The sequence below is a fragment of the Uranotaenia lowii genome, chromosome 1 (assembly GCF_029784155.1).
Source record: "Uranotaenia lowii strain MFRU-FL chromosome 1, ASM2978415v1, whole genome shotgun sequence".
Lineage (NCBI taxonomy): Eukaryota > Metazoa > Arthropoda > Insecta > Diptera > Culicidae > Uranotaenia > Uranotaenia lowii.
Genome location: NC_073691.1, coordinates 105811589 through 105828051, shown reverse-complemented (window position 1 = coordinate 105828051; position 16463 = coordinate 105811589). Strand labels below are relative to the sequence as shown.

The 16463-nt window shown below is 35.1% G+C and overlaps 1 protein-coding gene and 1 long non-coding RNA gene across 2 annotated transcripts; one reads left to right on the top strand and one right to left on the bottom strand.

Annotated features, from left to right (window-relative positions):
* The first annotated feature begins 2791 nt into the window (after positions 1 to 2791).
* Positions 2792 to 3747, top strand: LOC129737756 (uncharacterized). Its single transcript, XM_055728918.1, has 3 exons — positions 2792 to 2888; positions 2957 to 3098; positions 3520 to 3747. Exons 1-3 carry the CDS (start codon positions 2806 to 2808, stop codon positions 3745 to 3747), a joined length of 453 nt encoding a protein of 150 aa, XP_055584893.1. The 5' UTR covers positions 2792 to 2805.
* A 3645-nt stretch (positions 3748 to 7392) lies between these two features.
* Positions 7393 to 8446, bottom strand: LOC129738405 (uncharacterized). Its single transcript, XR_008735507.1, has 4 exons — positions 8327 to 8446; positions 8003 to 8207; positions 7626 to 7718; positions 7393 to 7568 (listed from the first exon to the last, which is right to left on the bottom strand). It is a non-coding gene; the product is annotated as an uncharacterized LOC129738405 (long non-coding RNA).
* Positions 8447 to 16463: the final 8017 nt, after the last annotated feature.

The window sequence follows — 16463 nt, the reverse complement described above, 5'->3', positions numbered from 1 at the left end:
TCTACACAGCCATTTTGAATTTTATCGATGGTGGAAGCCGAAGCGTTCCATGATTTCTTGTTTTCTCGCACGAATAAAGTATAGTTAGCTAATAAATTTAGAAGTAATTTCGCGTACTTGTGAATCGGGTGAACATGAAAGGTAAGAAACTCATATAGTAAATTTTCTCCCTTTAAAAATCCCAACCAATCAAAAGAAAATTTAAATTCCAGTGCACCAAATGGATAGAACCGCTATCAATCCGGTTCCAGTTCCAGTGGCCACAACTAGCTCGGGAGGAATCTCTACTGGAACGAGCTCAACTTTTGAACTCATTTTACAATTTTTTATGTCGATCAAAAAGCGCAATCTGAAGAACAACAGTGTTGTGTTTTATGTCGGAGTAGATTGTCCGGTGTTTTAAGCTGGCAGGAATTCGACTTGTTGTTGGCCGCGGATGGTTTCGTGGCAGCGGCCGCATTTTCACCTCAATTGGACTTGCATAAGAATCCTAATTTCCCGATTCGGCTACGTAAAGATAATCACAAACCGGCCGTTAACGGTGAGTTTCCATAAGTACGATCATATTTTCCGGGTACCGGGATTCTCTAGCACCAGTTGGCGCTAATTATATGCTGTCAATATTCCAACAAAAAGCTATAAACTCAATTTTGTTGCTTGTTTTCTCTTTTGAATTCCCCATATGGCAAGATTTCGAAGCATTAACCAACCAGATCGTCCCGTTCCCTCCCAGGAGAACCAGTACCCAGCGGATTCTAACGACCACCAAACAGGCTTAACAGATGACCATGTTATTAAACAATGCGGTGGTACGGGTGAGTTTAAAAAGAAAAAATATCCCCAGGAAACTTACTTTTTCTTTCTGTTCCGTTTGATCTTCAGCATTGGTCGGTTTTGCTTCAACTTCTGTGCATCGATATCGATGTGCACCATGGAAACAGTTCGGAGACACTTGCTAAATGCTTCCTTCAAGTTCCGTGGATCTATGCGAGACTGGCGTGTGCGAGTCGGGGAAGTATCAGGCAGTTTTGTTCCTGGCGGTCGTCATCGTAGGTTACACGATTCGTTAAGTTTCCCGCTGCTGGAAGAACGGATCACTCTGGGATTTTAAAAATGTCCAGCGAACGGACTTACTTTACAAAAGCCCCAAATTGTTGATCCATTATGGTGACATCACAACGTTCGGTTGATAAGAGACTTTTCCGCAGGAAGTGTATCGAGGTTGACTGTAGAGTTTTTCGAATAATGAACAATATTAGCAGAAGAACACCAATTCAGGATGATTGCAAATCGAAAAGTAAATAAAAGTAAATTCTTAAAAAAATCTGTATTTATTTTCATTTTTTTTTTGAAATTTTCTTTAATTTAATGAAATACTAGAAATTCCTCCTTCAAAATGTGGTTCAAAAATAACCATTTTCCAACTTCTGGGCAATTTTTTCTCTTGGTTCAAAAGTAACCCCATCATCACTACTCAAAAGAAGGTAAAAAATTACTTCTACGCGAAAAGTCAAAAAATCACTTAACGCGGAAAGGTGTGAAAATGGTTACTTTTTAACGATAATTGGTTAATGAAATTTGAGCGTGTTGGTTTCACTATCTCAGGTTTACGCGATTCACATACATTTCCATCAAATGGGGTTCACCGCATTGATTCGCATTCGCCGTTTCGCATCGCATCGCATTCACTATGTCATCGGCCTTAGGGCAGAAACACAGTGCACGCGAGCGCAGACACCAGATACCCAGACTGACCACTGAAGGCTGATTTTGGCGCTTGTTCCGCAGCGCTATCTACGGGTTATCGTGAAACTAACGGTCACATACACAAACGGAAAAATCTCGATATATCACACACACACATTTGCATTGTGTTATTTGTTTTTTTTTACATCTAGCGATGAACACGGTCGTTTTTGATTACCTACACTGCAAAAAATACACATTTAAAGAGTATGTTTTTCCACACGCTAACTTTTGGCTACCCCTTAAAGGCGTAAAATTGACCCGTTATTGAGAACCTCCACGATCTGTCAAATAACGGGTCATTTTTTCGGGTCAATATGACCCCTTATTTCAAAAAGCTCGAATCCGCTTCGAAGGGGTAGATTTAGATGTTACATTGAAAGCGTTATTATTTGTCCGGTCATTGATATGGAAAATTGTAAGTATTTTATAGTATATTTATTTTGCTTCCTTTGTGAGATTTTAATTATTCATGTTATTATTTCAGAACAGCACAGTTCCGGACGAGGACGGTAAAAATTTGTAAGCCGATGACTGAAACCGGAAACATGGATGTTGGATGGTAAATACAAAATGGTGAAAAAAATTATTAATTGTAATTTTTGAATAAACAAAATGGAACATAATATTTTGTGGTGATTTATTTCTCAGCAAACATATTTTTCATAAGCAGCTCCTGAAATTTCCACCATACGAAAGCATCTTAAATAAGGGGTAATTTTCATCCGGTATGAGCCTTTGAAATAAGGGGTAATTTTGACCCGCTACAAGCGTTATGAGGCTGGGTACCCCTTAAAGGGTACAGCGACTTTATCCTTAAAAAGGAGTTCTCCCAGTCTTATTGAATAACGGGTCAAAAGTATTCGTTAAGGGGTAGCCAAAAGTTAGCGTGCACACATACCATTTTAAAATCGTTCTACACATTGATTTTATATTGTTCAAATAAAAATCATTTTCAACACATGCATAACATTTTTATGAACTTTAGCATTTATATGATCAAAAAATAAAAATTATCAATAGAAAAATAAGCGTGAAGCGAAAAATTTTCGAATCAAAATGGCGACAGACAGGGAGATACAATTCGCGTCTTTTATATTAAAAGATTTCCAGCTACCGGAGGAAGCTTTAGAATGTGTGCGGTAAGTGTTTTATGATCGATTTCAGATGCAGTTGATTTAATTAATTTTATTTTTTCCATTTCATGAAGCCAGTTTGGTGGGAAGCGCCTCGTCGAAGTCTCCCGGGACGATTTTTTTCCGCTCTTGGCCGAGTCCTCCCCCGGTGAAGAAAATAAATTGTGGAATGTGGAAGAAATTTTCCGCAGGGTAGCGGAGTGGCGACAAAAACAGGTAAGTTTTTCTAAACTCCCAACAATAAGTGTTCTTCAGTTGGTGCTCCAGATGAAATCTGTCAGATAGGTTCAAAAGCCCAATAATATCGGATGCCGGAGGCTTTTTGGTTAGCTAGTGTGTTTTTATTTACTTTCATGATTGATTCAACTGAATTACGGGCTTAAGTAGTTTAGATGGATTGTCGACAATTTTACTGGACTTGCTTTATTGATTTGAATGACGTTATCAGTAATTTTAATGTTAACGAAACCGGTTTTTTTTTGCTATGCGCCTCAACAAAAATCTTGAGAAAAAGTGTGTATTTTTGTTTCGAAAAAAACATTGAGGCCTGTTTTTTCGAATTCAGCCTTTAAGAACTTAAATTCTGTGATTCTAAGCGTCTCAATTTTCAATGTTTTATTTTCGTTATTTTCTGCAGGTAGCCATCGAAAGCTTGTCACCAGAAATTCAGCGGTTTATAATACAACCTGATGAAAAATCACAGGAGCAGAAAACGTTCAACAATCAAAGGCAGGAGGAATCTTTACCCTATGAACAGGCCCCGACAAGCGATGAACGAGGTAGTCTTGGAGCCAAGATGTTTCGTGAAAGATTTGGTCAAGATTTCCACGCATCGGAAAGCTACAAGGTTGCGGAGAAAACATAAAATTAAATTTAGCTAAAAATCAATTAAATCGTTGGCCCACCATTCAGCCTGCATTCGATTAATATGAAAAATACTTTTTCTCAATAAGGATTTCCCATCCATGAACTTATGTTCTTTTTCGATTAATTTTTCTCAATTAATTTTCTATATAAAAAGTATAAATTAAATATGAAATATTGTAAAAAAACTATATAAAATTGTAATCAAAGATATTTATGTATTTTATTTATTCAGTTATTATTCCTTAAAATCCTATTAAAAATCAGAACAAAATGAGCTAAAAGAACCTTTATTCACAAATAAATGATATTATTGAAGCGCATGGGAATTATTTGGCGCCTTTTTAAGTTCTATATGCTTAATTTCTTAATTTTTATGTGTAACATATACATTTTATATGTCACACATGATTCTCATATGTGATATTTGTTATATGGGAGACACGTCATTTGTATCTGTAAGTCATATTGCAAAAATCTATATAGGCAGACACATAGTCCCAATGTGTCGAATTTTTGCAGTGTACATTTGATAGAAAAAAATAACACGATATATTTCGAAAACCACTATGGGTGAATTAGAGCGTATTAACCAAATGTGGTTAGAATTTAACCATAAAGCTTATATAAAATACATCGACTTCGACATACATGAAAATTGAATGAAAACTTGAGATTTTCTGCACCACTTTCCAATTGCGTTGTGGTTGAAAAATAACCATTTTATGACATCTTTGGCTTCATTTGTGAAGATCACTTTCAACTGCAAGATTTCGTTAACCCCGAAACCTCCGTCAAGTTTCCCGAGTAGAAAAATATTGTGACAAATCCAATTATTTGTAAATAGTTATAAAACGATCTAGGACTAGTTGAGAAAACGACAAATGACATCATAAAAACATTTCACTAATTGTATTTTGCAAAACTTCAGTATATTGAATGTGGCTTTAAATTATATTACTGTTTAGAACTGTTAATGGATGAGATTCTTACAAAATTTTACTAAGCAATCTGTTTCAGTTAGAGTTTCTCAAAACCCTTCACCTAGCCGAATTACCGCATTTATAGAGGTTTACATAAACTGAATAAAGCAAAAGTAGAGATGATATTTACAAAATTTGTAAAGGAATGTTCTGTTAACAGAAGAAGCTTAGTGAAAATCGCAACAACGAAATATACCATTAAGTCACCATCTACAACAAAAAACCGGTGTCAGATTTTTATTTACTTTTTTCTCCAATAAATCCTAAAACTTCCCTTTCTATGAAAAAATTAGTCACACGAGAAATGTCTAACTTCGAAATATCTAACTAAACTTGGATATCAAACTATCCCTTTTACCGCCCACTGGAAGAGGCAGTTGAGGAAAAAATATTTTCGGTCGAGATGATGCATTTTCCTGCAAATTTAGTACAATTTCTAACAAAGAGCGTTGGTTGACATAATGCCCGAATACGAAAATATTGTAACATAACAATTCCTGTTGTAGTTATAAAACGATTAGAAACAGCGTAAAAAAACGTTTAGAAAATGATATCTGAAACCATAAAAAACATTCCACTTATCTTGAATTTCAAAACGACGGTCTGTTGAATATGGCGTTAAGTTATGTTACTGTTTAGAACTGTTAAAACAATTGTATGGGGAGACTGTTCTACAAACAGTTCAGATAAAGTCCAAAGAACACTCATGGAAAACATACTCGGGCTATCAAACTGTTTATGTTACAGTTATTCTAAATGTTTTCTTGTAACCGAACATTTGCAGTAACAGTTGTGAAACGATTTGAAATGAGGTTCATTCAACGTGATACAAACGGTTCTGGGAATCGTGCGCTAATGGAGCACGCAGACAGATGTAAAAATATGGGAATTTCGGATTTCATAATAAATCTTGCCATTAAATATTATTTCATTTTATTACGTTTGAGACTGCTTTTCATAACATATCATTGTATTCTTCGCTTGTAGACATCCAACCCGGTAAGGTGTTTTTGGAACGTTACCAACTGTATTTTCGGAACTGTTGTAGAAATTTTTTGATGGGAAATCAACTCGCTTCCAGCGTTGAGTTTTCTTGGTTGGCCAAAGAGGTGCATTTCTAGAGTAAAAAAAATGAAATTTTTAATATAAATACAAATATTACCTGTTTTATTACCTACTGGAAGTTTATAATTCTTGATGCCGCTGGCTTTTGATTGTTTCGGCCTCGGGAATCCCAGCAGCTTGATCGCCATTATTCACCTTCTTGTTGTTTACTTTTTTCTCCGGTGCAGCCGGTGGAGGGCAGTGGTGCCAAGTTTTGCTATTTTTACGATTATTTACTTTTATCCAAAAACTATATAAATCTGTTGATTAACAAAAGCATAAAAGTTTTCTAGTGTGACTATGAGGCCGATTACAAAGTTAGAGCGAATTGGCGAATGCTACCAATACGAACTCGAGCGACGGAACAAATTGGCATCTGTATCACCGAATTCAGTGTTTCAGCTCAAAGCGATTTCAATGGATAGGAACAGGTTTTGACAGCTCAACCGCAGTTCGCGTACATTATTACATCGCCTGAGGGCGATGACATAGTGAGAGCGATGCGATGCTAATTTACGGACGACGCGAATTGATTCCTAAAACCTAATTAAAAATGTTCAAAAATGAGTGCTATTTTTTAAACACATGTGGCACCACTTTCGGCTGTTTAGACGTGAGTCTGGCGGAACTGACAGATGGCACGAACGCTACGGGTAACAGTTCGAGATCATTTTTACGATTATGATAAAATTGAAGTACCATCACTTTTTCATATGAACGTTCATATTTCGTTATTATAGTTTTTGAAGTGAAGTTCAATGTAATAGCTACGTTCACAGAGACGGTCACTATTTCTGGATCAGTAGATGAATCGTTTAGACTGTTTGAGCTATGGTTTTTTAGTATGCGGGTGATGATTCTTGACAAACAATCTCAATTATCCGAGTCTGTTTAGTAAGAATTAATAGCTTAGCTTTTGCTGTTCTGTTGTTAAGTTATTTTTTTGGTTATATTAGGAACCATTTTTTGAATATCGCACGTGTAATTGATTTTATCCATGGGTAAAATAAAACAAACGTGAATTCGTCACATCAAAATCAAAACATTAAATGAATTCACTCACACAGCCATACGATATTTGACATTCCATAAAACGACAAGAAAATAAAAATGACTCTCGTTTGCATCAAGATAGTACTGTTCTTTTACCATTCAAAATTCGTTTTGGTGGTGTGGAAAAGCATTCACGCAGAAAAATTAATTTTAGAAACAATAAGATTTCGAACGAAAATAATAAAATTTTTGGTTGGGAAAAAGCACAAATATATTTCTGGTCACACTGATTAAAAATTTCGATTTGATTTAAACTTATCGTTTGATTCAAAATAAAATACACCCTTTTTGAAAATGATGCATGATTCTTATCAAAATAATTTTTTTTTTGGGTAAAACGCATAAAAATTAATGGATTCGAAAGTAAACATAAAATGTGGTTCAAAATTCTAACAATAACTAGGTTTGAAGCAATTTAGTTCTTCCAATTAAAATTAAATCCAGTTATATTTCATTTAAATTTATTTTTATCATGGAATTCGGAATTTATAAATTGATTCGCACTATTATTTTTAAAATTCATTTTATTTCGGAATCGGTTCCGATTTGTAGCCTATTTCAAAGCAGCATGACCTATCTGCGCAGTTGGATAGCCAGATTGCGGTCCTCAAATATGTACGGCACCTCCATAAACCACTTCGATACGGACCAAGCGATGTTTTCGTTGAAATCGTCCAACGATCTGCGAAAGTTTGTTTTGCGTTAAAACAAGAAGGTACAGCGTTTTCAATTAACCTACCTTCAATGAAAACTGACGTCCAAATCTTAGAACGGCTAGAGCCAGGTTGTCATGGAGGTACAACGATAATTTCTCTAGTTGGCCGTAGTGAACCTGTATATAAGAGAAGTGACATCTGAAACACAAAATTCCAATCGAGCAAACGAACTGACAAAATCGATTCCAATCGATCCGAGCATTTTGTCGCAGAGCTTTTACCTTTCTTATTGAAAACTCAACCAAGGAAGGTATTGTGATTGTTGTTATAGTTCAAACAGATAATTTTTTAGCTGGTCATATGAATTTATGATTAGGTGCAATTTTTGTCAATGCTTTGGTGAATCGTGGTTCTGGTTAGAAAACTAACTGATGATTAACGAAATTCAAGTCATTCATACCGTTTATCGCGATCCTTCGGGCATCGAGTTCAATGTTGTTTTGTTGGATTGAAGGAGCGTTCACTTTAGAGCTTGAACATTGAGCCAGAAAACAGTGCTGGGGATTTTTTTGTCCAAGATTTCGGCGATGTTGCCAAATATTTTATTTAAAGAGGGATCAGATGTCGCTTCTCTTATATGAAGGTTCACTAGTTGGCCGTGGCATCTGAAAAATGAAAAAAACAGCTGTTAGAAAAATTAATTTTACTTGTCGGTAGAATAATTTTGTTCTGCCGGGCGGGTTGAGGTATAGTTTTCTAGCTATTTGAAAACTTCGAAACCTACCTTGATAGCTGCTGGCCGATGGACATGCCATACTAGTTTATATCGGTTTCGGATCATTATTCTAATCAATAATGCCTCGCCTGGACCAAGGCCAAGTGCACTCCGACGATTTGGTTTCCATTGTATGGTTCGATACTACTTTTAATTTTTTCTTTTTTCCATTTTTTTCACTTATCGTTTTTGAAGTTACACGTTCACTGAAATAAACCTATTTTAATTTAAAATTAAACCAAATTTTATTTTTAACTAATGAAAAATATGAGTGTACGAATAACAAAATTGTTTTACTAATTTCATTCGATTTTTTCATGAAAAGTATTGAAAATACATGCATTGGAAAAGTAAAATAAAACAACTAAACGTTTTGTTGAAACCATACCCCGTTCTTTTTCTGCGTGTTGAAAACGATATATAAGTTTAGTTACTGCGAAATTATTTCTTATTTACTGGGCATCGGTTAAGGAACATTAAAATGACCCTTATTCAAAATTATAGTTTTTTGAAGAATGGATCAATTTAGTAAACTAATTACTTTCGAAATATAGTTTTAACAAAACTTTGAATCAAAGAATTTGGTTGAATGTCAAAGGTGGACAAATTTCGGAAGCGAAGAGAAATGGATTTGAAACATACATTTCGAAATATTCCGAATTCAGTGCAATTTTTTTCGAATAAAAAATTTTTAAGGTTGACATTTCTCACGCGCACTTGCTCTCGTGTACGGATTAAGATGGGGGAAAAAGTCTAAAAACATGGTCGCTTTTAAGGTTAATTTTCCAGTCCGGTCCAGAATTATGCCAAAATTTCGCGTGAGCTTTCATTACGTCGTATGAAACAAAATGTAAACAAACAGTTTTATTACGTCATTATAGTTATTTTTTTTTTGACATTTCTCACGCACATTTGAGCAGGGAAAAATACCCGGTCGACAAACACGGTCGTTTCTGAGGTTATTTTTCCAAAAATTTATAAATTTTAGTGAAATTACCAGCATTATATCACGAACACTTCCAGCGGCAAATAGGATTTAAGGACTTATCAATACATTTATCACATTAAAAATTATTCAATATATGTCAATAACTTATTTCGTTCCTCAAACCTGTCTAGGTACGAGCCAAGAAACAGTTAAGATAAATTAGAATTCAAGTTTTTCAAGGAGTTATATATATATAGTTTGTATTTTTGGTCGCAGTCAATCTTTCAGATTAACAATTCCGAACTCAATGAATTATTTATAACAGACATTATAATTTTCATACTGTTACTCAGCCGGATAAATTAATTTTGAAATCAAAACTGAATCTCAAGGACCGCTATAACGTTGCGTTTGTATTTTTTTTCATCTCAATCGATCAACAGTCATTGTTTGTATAACATTCATCTCTTATTATGATACAGAAAATTAAAGTAAACAATTAACATTGAAGACAAAAACGATAGAGAAAATATTTGAGAAATAATTTCAAATACTAATAGGTGATTCAATCAAGACGGTTTTCATTTGGCTTGTTAATTATCAAGTGTAATTTTTTTTTCTTGATGAAGCACAGTAGTTTCACGATGCCCCGACCGATGGCGTATGATTCTGGGCGACTTGTAGTTGTATGGATTCAAGCGCCACTGATCAGTCTGGGTATCTGGTGTCTGCGGTTCGCCGCTTTGCAATCGCTTTACACGCTAAGAAAATTTCAATCGCCGTGGCCAATTAATTTCTTTTGATTTACTCGGTAAGTTTAAACAATAAAAATAAAAACTGTTGAAAAGTTTTGTTTTTTCAATTCTTTTTTTATTTTAGTTGTGTTTGTTGTGTCAGTGAAAAGAAACCGGTTTTCTCAGGCCAATCGTCACCATAAGCGGAATTGACTATATGATTTCTGTACATGTTCTGTAGTGTTCCTGGTGCTGTTTTTGAGGCTCAACTAGCAGTTTCTAACATCGCTGGAAAATAGCCATCTTCCTCCGGCAATGGGTGAACCATTCTTCCTATACCTGTTCCTGGTAGCAGTAATGACGACCAACAGTTCCTGGCGCATGGGAAAAGGCCTAAAGTATAGATGTATATAAATGACCGCGAGATCAACATGAGTCTAGCGAGTCGCTTTGATAATCAAATCTGACGAGGGGTCTCGGGTAAACATTCCTCTCGTGCGTTTTTGGCCATGGTGGAGATTCGGTTGTGGTGTTCACCAGCAGTTTCTGCCATTGTACTCCGACTTCAGGTCTGCGAAACTGAAAAGATAATCGCCAACATCATGGACTACCCCGCATGAATCGGTATTATACAATAACGATTTCCATGATCTTCTTCCCAAGACACACGAAAGATCAGCTTTATAGTTTTGGATTATTAATGTACGATTAAACTAGTCTTTTTTTCATGGAATGGAATCGTTTGGACGCACTTTACGATACAGCGAACGGGTCGTTAAGTAGAGTAACCATTAATTTTTTTTGCTTTTTTCTACTCACAATGAGCGAGTTGTATCATATGTGGAATCTTCACTTAATGGTTTTCTCATAAAAAAAAACGATACAACATATCGTGTCCTTTAGATACAATTATTACTATGCAATAAACTATTGAAATGAAAAACAGTTATAAGATCTTTTTTATAGCATTTTATTCACAATTACATACATATAGTTTATTTAAAAAACAAAAAGCACATTTGTTATCGACTACCGATCCTCGCACCGTTGGAACCGATGCTGTTTCCTAGCGGACCGGCCCAACATAATAATAATCTTCCGTTAACAGCGATTCTCAAGTTAATTAAATGTGGCCCAATTCCGACGTCTGCTTTTTGATCGGGAGACATCCGGCTGGCTGCGACTGGAAAAAGTAATTTTCAATTAGGAAAACTGAAAATTAAAAATCAATAAATCAAGGTACTTACCCTCGCACAACTGGAAACTGGCGGCATCGCCAACCGATCCATCGCACCATCGAAACCGGTTCTGTTGCGTTCCGGATTTTCTCGAAAGAGTGAAATTTTCACGAACTGTTTCGCCGCGATGAATTTTATTTTCTTAATTAAAATTCAACCACGTGTAAAAGTGACAGCAGAAAATTTTGTGGTGCGTTGCTAAAATAATCGATTATTTTTCATGATTATTAACTGTATCTTTCAGGTATAATTTTGTATCTTATCGTCGCGTTGCCAAAATAACTAAATTTGTTTTTTGGAAGATTTATCTTATCTTTTAGGAATGGTTTTTTCTCGTTTCTAGCAAAGACACATAAGCAATGACCCAAAAGAAATCGTAACTATTAATGTTATCAGAACCGAATAATTCGAAAGATCCATAGTATGGTTTTTAGCTATGCGGGACACTACCAAAAAAATCTGTAAAATTACATCACATATGATGCAAATAAAAAGAAGCATCATATTATCTCTTTCATTGAAAATTGGATTTCGTGCAATGTTTTGCAGTCGCAGTAATCCAGTACTAGGGTTGACTGAAAAGAGGTTAGCGTGTAGAACTCCGACAGATTTTACACTGATTTGACAGGTCGCACGAATGTGCAAGTTCGCACTAATGTCGCAGTCATGAGTGCGCAGTCCAATTTAGTGCGCTGCGATTAATATATGACGGAATAATCAGTGCTAGTTGGAAATTACACGCCAGTAAAATTTTGCAACGTGTAAAATAAAAAATGATGTAAAATTTAGCAACGTGTAAAATAAAAATGATGCAAATTAAAAAATCACTGAATGGTGGAAGAAAAACTTTCCAATTGGAATTTGTTTTGTTTTATTTATTGTTAATATGATTCAATACTGGAATTTTCACGTCTCTTAACAAAAATAAAACTCATCTATAATTAATATGATTCATTTTATTAAGCGGCAAAAATTTTTTAACACACATTACATTTTATTTCTTTTACTTTTTCCGCGAAATACCGGATCCAAAGTTGAACACCGTGGATCCACTTCCAGAACCGCATCCCTGCTTCTCGGATATCTCCGGGAACCATCAACACTGATTACTTACTCGCGCGCGAGGAAAATACTTTGGCGCACGACTTGACTTAACAGTTTTTGTCACATTTGTCTGGTCCTGTTCTTCACAGTTTATAATTTTACATGACATTATCACGTTCAGTGTATTGTAATATTTCATGTCGTGTAATTTTGAGAAATTTCCAATTCAGTGTTGTTGAGAATTTCGTGTGACCAAAAAAAAATTGTAAAATTACATCACATATGATGTAACGAAAAAGAAGCACCACATATGATGGAATTTTCAGTGCGAGTTGAATATTACACGTCTGTAATCTTCAACAGACGTATGAGATTTGAAAGATATGTAAAATATTAAGACGTGTAATATTCAACTCGCACTGAAAACTCAGTCGTATGTGATGCTTCTTTTTATTTACATCATATGTGATGTAAATTTACATCAAATAATCGCGCTCCGTGTCAAGTAATATTTGTGTCATTAGAATTCAGTGCTGTTAAGGATTCAACCTTTTTTATTTTGTAAATTTACATAAATAAATCGCGTTCCATGTCATGTAATATAGAGGTTTTCAATTTCAGGGACGTTAAGGATTCAGATTTTTTTCTGTGTACGTACGTAAAGGTTTCGTAAGTTTGCATTTCATTTTTTATCAGGTAATTTATTTATGATAATCGTTAATTTCTTCCAGAAATTCCTTTCAGCCGACGGTGTCCACGAAACAAAGCCTATAGCAGCGGAAAACAAAGCGAAATATAGTTTCTTATGACTTAATCAACGGCTGGGAAAATGCGGAGGAATGGTGAGTAACAAAAAAATATATTTTGTTTGAAATTATTAATGAAATTTCCCCTCATTAGGTCAATCCTCGCCGGATGTTTCATATACTGTTTTTTAGAATAAGCATATTATTTTATTTAGCCACCAAATATATCAAACAATCCAACCACATCGTATGATTTAAGCTCAGCAGCTTCAAGATGGCCATTGATAACATTTTCGCTGATTGAAAAAAAATTTAATATAAAGTGTGAATCACTGTGTGATATTTAAAATAACTAGGAGAAAGAAAATGGAATTATTTGTCAGCTTTTTTGTGTTTACCATGTCATTTTCTCACAGGCAATAATGACAAAATCTGGTAAATCTAAAATCAATCAAATAAAATGTACTTAAAACCATCATATTAAAATCTTACTTCACTTCTTACCCAACTCTCCCAACCCGTAACCTAAATCATTATGAAAAGTAAAAAAATATGCTTTCTGAGGAAAACCATAAAATAGTTACGAAAAAATCGAAAAAGATTAATAAAAATGAGCGTGCAAATCATGAAACGGATTTGCGATCAAAAGCGGTCACTACCCAGCCAACATGAAATCGTAAAAGAAATCATCGTCGAACTCGTATATAGATGCAACTCAAATCGGAATCGTAAATATGTACACTTACCATTCGACCATGTCGTTTATTCATCGTAGAAGATGCAACTTCCCAATGAAATACGACTTAGTTACGATATGTTGGATGAAGTCGTATTTAGTTCCGCCGATGTCAAATGAAATCTTATAACGATCGCATAAGATTTCTTAAGAAGCATTTTATTGGTACACAAATTACTTTCGAATCGAAATCGTAAATGACTTCGAATAAATTCGTAAAGAATACTACGTAAGCATCGTCTTTCGTGTCACGTTGTATGTTTACTAGAATGTCACATTAGTAGGCAAATTAACACCGTGTCTTTCCGATATAGCTACAAATATTATAACAAGTATAATTATAATCGTATAATCGGTGACTTTACCCACGATATAAATATATTTAATGCGATCAAATCAGATTCGTATTAACAGATACTTAGCGTTCGCCCACATCTCATCATGATATTAAAACTTCATCGTGATAGATCGTGTTCAGTGGATGTGCAATTTTGCGATCGTGCTTGCAATTTTGTATCAGCATTTGAATTTTGTGAAAGTTGACGACTAAAGCAAACAAGCAAACGGATGAAAAAAATAATAAAGGTAGGTTTTGGAAAAACAACGTTGGACAGAAACCTCACTAACATTTTCCTTTCAAAAATAACAGGATTACTCTCCCCTACTAGGCTCAGATTAAAAAAACCCGCCGGATAATTAACCGGCGATTTGCATACTACGAGTATCAAGGAATGTTCACGGACCGAATTGTAGCCCGGCAATTTCCGCTGTAAACCCGGAAGAAAGAGGCGTCAAAGATCCTAAGGGAGGCATGGAGGCGGTGGCTATTAGGAAAGTAGCGAGCGGGACAATGCCCGGTTGCGGTACCTACGAAAATATATGTTGTGCATTTCAATGTTAGTTATAATAAAAATCAGTTGAAATCATCAATTAATTTTATTTCTTCCTAGCGTCGTATTTCAATCACAATATTACACATAACATGCTACATAAAATGGTCCGCAAAATCGTTTTATGATACAAATCGTACATGAGTACATCCCAACTCACATAAAATATCGTTTAAAGAGTCCATCAAATGTCAAATTGCATCATATCGTACAAGCTTATAACACACATCTTATAAAATGTGACTTAAGATGTCAATCGAGGTTAAAATCTCTGAACATCGTATATGACTGCAATACATCTCGCATAAAGGGTGACATAAATCGACATTCCATCGTCAGATTGCTTCGAGTCATACAAGAGTACAAAACATCTCGCATAAAGGGTGACTTAAATCGCCAATTCATCGTCAGATTGCTTCAATTCGTACAAGAGTTCAACACACCTCGCATTAAGGGTTACTTAAATCGCCAATTTATCATCATATCGCTTTCAAGTCGTAAAAGGGTAAAACACACATCGCATAAAGTGTGGATGGAACTGTCAATCGTCTCATCATCGTAAATGCGCATGAATCGAATCCTTTAATGTAACGTACAAAACGACGCCAATGCGATATAAAGTACCAAAGTATTTCTAACATCGTAAATGACATCACATATGATGTTGTCGATGTCGTAAACCAGAAAATAACGAAAACATGTACGTATATTGCCTCCACTTTTGGTAGGTATATGCTTTTTTCTAACGTCATGTACGATGATTTGTGTCGACATAGACGTACGTATATCTTTTGATATACCTACCAAATTGTTGGCTGGGTATGCCATTGGGATTGGGCCTGCTAAAAAGAATAAAGCTTGCTCTTTACTCTTACACAGATTTCCATAAGAATGACAGCTAATCGGAGTGAAATTGGAGTGAAAGCTATTGCTTTCTCTGTCACACACACGAGAAATCGTATACCCGGGTAGCGAGCGCGCCCATCGCCCATAGATCGCAATTCGCTTTGCATTTCGCTAATTCGCTATTCCGTAACAATTCGCATCGCATCGCATCGCATTCACTATGTCATCGGCCTTAGTCAGGCCTAAGAGCACCTGCAACGGTTCAGGCGTAAATATTGGTTTTAAGTATACCAGTTTAAGCACAATTTGAAATTTTAGAATCGGCTAAAACACCCACTCCCCACCGGTGTAGGAGCAAATTTAGAACGGAAACACTTTCATTGCAGACACTCAATAATTGAGAAGAAAAAACCCATTTTATTAGAAAAATTGCATAAGTTTTGAGTTTCACGGTTAATTGTCTTAAAATTAATTCTACGAATATCCCGCATAAATGAGGATTGTTACCAAACGGTTTCCTTAATAGTGAAGCGATGATTTGATGAAGCGTAAAAAAACGTTTAGCAAACGATTATTCAAACCGTGGAAAACATTAGTTTAATCGTGAATTTCAAATTCACAGTAGTTTTAATATGTCGTTAGGTTACGTAATTGTTAATAACCGTTAAAACACTTGTATGGCAAGGTTGCCGAAATAAATTCTGTGTTTTTGAAAAAAATAATTCTGACTTTCTGTGATTTTGTCCAAAAATTCTGTGATGAAATTCTGTGATGCCTTTTCCTTGAATTTCCGAGAAAATTCATGAGAAATTGGGTTTTTTACACATTTTAATTGGGCAAAATCAATTACCGTTACTAATCTTATCATACTCTCCAATTCAAAGAAAGAAATCTAAATTTGATACTGTCAAAAAAAAAACATAATTTTGGAAATCCATTAAAAATTTCAAAATTCTGTGAAATCTGTGAAAATTTCAAAATTCT

Coding starts and splice junctions, on each gene's coding strand:
- LOC129737756 (XM_055728918.1), top strand. CDS start 2,806: ATGGCGACAGACAGGGAGATACAATTCGCGTCTTTTATATTAAAAGAT. Junction 2,889..2,956: donor GAAGCTTTAGAATGTGTGCG/GTAAGTGTTTTA, acceptor CATTTCATGAAG/CCAGTTTGGTGGGAAGCGCC. Junction 3,099..3,519: donor CGGAGTGGCGACAAAAACAG/GTAAGTTTTTCT, acceptor TATTTTCTGCAG/GTAGCCATCGAAAGCTTGTC.